The sequence below is a fragment of the Ostrinia furnacalis genome, unplaced genomic scaffold (genome assembly GCF_004193835.3).
Source record: "Ostrinia furnacalis isolate ACB-3 unplaced genomic scaffold, ASM419383v2 OfSCF4827, whole genome shotgun sequence".
NCBI classification, from domain to species: domain Eukaryota; kingdom Metazoa; phylum Arthropoda; class Insecta; order Lepidoptera; family Crambidae; genus Ostrinia; species Ostrinia furnacalis.
This window is the reverse complement of record NW_021135066.1, coordinates 14,969-18,561: the sequence shown is the minus strand read 5'-3', so window position 1 is coordinate 18,561 and position 3,593 is coordinate 14,969. Positions and strand designations below refer to the sequence as shown.

The 3,593-nt window shown below is 50.4% G+C and overlaps 1 protein-coding gene across 1 annotated transcript; it reads right to left on the bottom strand.

Annotated features, from left to right (window-relative positions):
• Positions 1-1,195: 1,195 nt before the first annotated feature.
• On the bottom strand, positions 1,196-2,129 carry LOC114360064 (uncharacterized). The gene has a single exon (XM_028314617.1). It carries the CDS (start codon positions 2,080-2,082, stop codon positions 1,474-1,476), a length of 609 nt encoding a protein of 202 aa, XP_028170418.1. The 5' UTR covers positions 2,083-2,129; the 3' UTR covers positions 1,196-1,473.
• Positions 2,130-3,593: the final 1,464 nt, after the last annotated feature.

Here is a 3,593-nt window from a genome sequence, read left to right as displayed (position 1 = left end):
GATTAATTATTACCAGCGAATGGGGTAGGAGACGAGGGTCGAAGATGTGCGGGAGACATCAATAAGCTTTAATTGGTGCGGACCAGCTTAGGACTGTCAGGACTAAAAATAAAGCGACTTTGCTATGACCTAGAGTGCGTGTGTGGGATGTATTGGATGAAAAAATATCCGGTGTTGAAAGTGAATTTTATTGCCTGAGACTTTAAAATACACGGTGAGACAATAATGATGAAATAGGGCGACAATAGCTCAACAGTTTCGACGTCAGATTGTCGATTCTATGGTCGCAAGTTGAATTTCCATCAATACCAGTAGGTATGTATTGGTAGTATCAAATGTTACGCCCGTATTCACAAACGATGCTTGCTTATGTGAAGCAGCAAATCGAACACAGAGTTGAATAGAGCTCTGTGATTGGTTCGTATGTCACCCTGTGTGTTCACGCGCACTTTGAGACCTCATAGTAATGTTTGTGAATACGGGCGTTAATCTCTATAAGTATCCGAAAAAACAAACATTCATTATTGCAAACGCATCAACGTACATAGGCACTTACGTGTTCACGTTTCTTAGGTTCCTTTTTATATCATAATCATAGCACAATGTAAGTTATTACATGTTTGTACGCACGTTGCAGATCAAAGTCAAAGTCAAAGTCAAAATTTCTTTATTTGTTTGGACTAATAAATAGTTCTTACAAATCGTCATTTTGCTCTTAAGGAGCCTCTACATGTCTCATAATCTTTTGTAAGTTGTATTCATAACGCTGTATATTATTCATAGTAAAAGCACTCTTCCGCAATTTCCAGCTAGTGTTTAGCTTCCGTGTTGGCGCCGGGTTCCGGCTCGTTTCCGGCTCGTGGCGGCCGGTGGACCGAGCCGGATCCGGCTATTTGTCTTCCCGCATAAAAACAAGCGCATGGCGTAGACAATTTTTTATAATATCGATTAATGTGGAGGATTCCAATTACTTTTATTCATCACTGAGCTTTTTGTAAGCTCATGGAGTAATGATAGATGTAGAAGTGATGTCAACCACCCAATATGTTTAGTTTTGTTGATGTTGTTTTGTGTCGCTGAATAAAACATTTAATTTCCATTTTAATTTTTTCAATGTGAAATTGGCTGTCTACGAAAAAAACGTGATTGGGTTGCGCCATCCTTTTTTTTTTTTTTTTTTTTTACGGTTGTCGGAATGCGTTTGCGCACCGTCTCCCAGTCACGAGGGGTTGCTGGGAGGTGTGTGGGGCTCGTCCTATTTAGCGGACCCTACCCACTAAACCTATCCACCATGTACCGTGCATCGTGTATCAGGGAGGAGTGGGAACCCGTTTGGTCGACTTCCACTCCCCTCTCACGCACGACCTGGCAGTTGCCGGGCCTCAGTCAATAGGGTGGGGCGATATTGGTACACAGATACCACCCCCAGACTAGTGGGACTACATTGTAGATGTCGGGGCCCTGACCCAAAGCCTACGGTCCCGCTGCAAGAGGTTGATGAAGGAGGGTGGCGTATTGCCTCCTCCGTCTACCTCTCCGGCTTCTGCGAATCGGATCAGCGAGGGGATCTTCCTCCCTGATCCGCTCCGCAGCCTCCTTTTGCGACATGACTTCTTCGCAGAAGGTGGCCATTCCCTTCCAGGCAGTCTCGCTTCCCAACATAGCTTTGACTATGCTGGGAAGCGAGAGGTCTACACCCACCGCCGAAACCAAAGCGCGACGCTGCGGAACCCAAGCCGGACAGTCCACGAGGGTGTGGTCCACCGTGTCTTCCACAGCGCCGCACCCGTGACACTCGGGGGTTGGTTCCCTCCTAGCGATATGATGCAGGTACCAACCAAAAGCCCCATGGCCGGTTAGCACCTGCACCAATCGGTAGGTAAGGTGACCGTGTCGTCTTTCCATCCATTCCTGGAGGACCGGGCGGATCGCGGCGATCGTCCGTCCCGCAAGTCTTCCATACTCACTAGCATCCAGGTGCTCGGACCAGCGACGCAGCAGGGTTTCCTGAGCTTGGAGCCTGGCGCGACACATGTCCTCGAGTTCTATCCGCTCTCCAGCGTTCCTCCTCGCAGACCTCATATGGTATATTTCCGCGAGGACGCCTGCATCCAACTCCCATGGGGGGAGGCCGGCCAGCACCAACGCAGCATCGAGGGCAACCGTACGATAGGCACGGATTGCCCTCAACGCTAGGATGCGTTGAGGCTGGCGAAGCGCATGTTTCGCCTCTCTCTGTAGGGGAAACCAGATCGGTGCCCCATACAGTGCCATGCATCTGGTGACCCCAGCGTACAGCTTTCTACAGCTGACGCTGGGGCCACCAACGTTAGGCAAAAGCCGACCCAGAGCTGCTGCAGTTTTTACAATTCGGGGCTGAAGCAGCCTGAAGTGGGCGCAAAATGTCCACCTGCCGTCTAGTGTTAGGCCCAAGTATTTCATTTGGGCGCCGACCTTTATTCTTACACCTTCCACTGTGATGTGAGCACTCGGTGGAGGGCCCTGTCGGGGTCTGTGAAAAATCATTGCCTCAGTTTTAGCCGGGGCCACCTTCAGACCAAGTGACCGGATGTAGTCTACGGTTCTGGTTACAGCCGCCTCCCCTCTGCTGCATACCTCAGCAAGGCTACCTCCTCGAGTCACAATGAGGGTGTCATCTGCGTAGCACAACAGTCGCGTGTTAGGAACACCAGGGCTACGAAGGACGAAATCATAACCAATATTCCACAGAGTTGGGCCAAGTACCGAACCCTGTGGAACACCGCAGCACATCGCCCTCCGAACCAGCTTCCCCTCTCCGTCTAAATAGACTACCGTTCTGTCACAGAGATAGTCCTGTAGCAGCCTCCCCAGATATGAGGGCACTTCGTGGAAGCGAAGTGCCTCCAAGATAGTAGAAAAGGGTAGGCTGTTGAAGGCATTGGCGATATCAAGTGATACTGCCAAAACCCTATCTCCCATCTCCAATGCGTCATCCGAGTAGTTTTTTAGGGCCATCACTGCGTCCGTTGTCGAGCGCCCGGCTCGAAAACCGAACTGAGCGTTCGACAGGTTTGGGCCAGTCTCCTCAAGGTGCTTCACAAGGCGAGATACTACTATTTTTTCAAGTAATTTCCCCGCCTCGTCAAGCAGCACAATGGGCCTGTATGCCGAGGGTGAATCTGGAGGTTTTCCAATCTTGGGAATCAGACAGAGCCGGCCTTCTTTCCATACCTTAGGGAATCTACCTGTGCTGAGTGACATGTTGAACAGGTCCCGAAGTCGTCCCTCGAGGTGCTGGAGGGCAACCCAAACTACACGTCCGGGAATACCATCAGGGCCAGGGGCCTTACTCTTTCCTTTAAGGCGTTCCATGGCTGTCTCCATTTCCACATCCGAGATGGGTGGAGCAGTAGTAAACACGGGAGCGCGTAAAGGGTGCATGACTGGGGGGGTGTGTGGTCCACAATCAGGGAACAACCCAGACACTACTCGCTCCAAAAGTGGCGGGTCTAGGGTTTCTGAAATGGGGGCAGTCATGGTGCGGAATTTGTTCCTAGCGGTTTTATAAGGACGCCCCCACGGGTCTCTATCTAGGTCTTTCAACATCTCTT

Excerpts from the sequence above, each read along its gene's own strand:
- LOC114360064 (XM_028314617.1), bottom strand. The coding sequence starts at position 2,082 with ATGAGGTCTGCGAGGAGGAACGCTGGAGAGCGGATAGAACTCGAGGAC.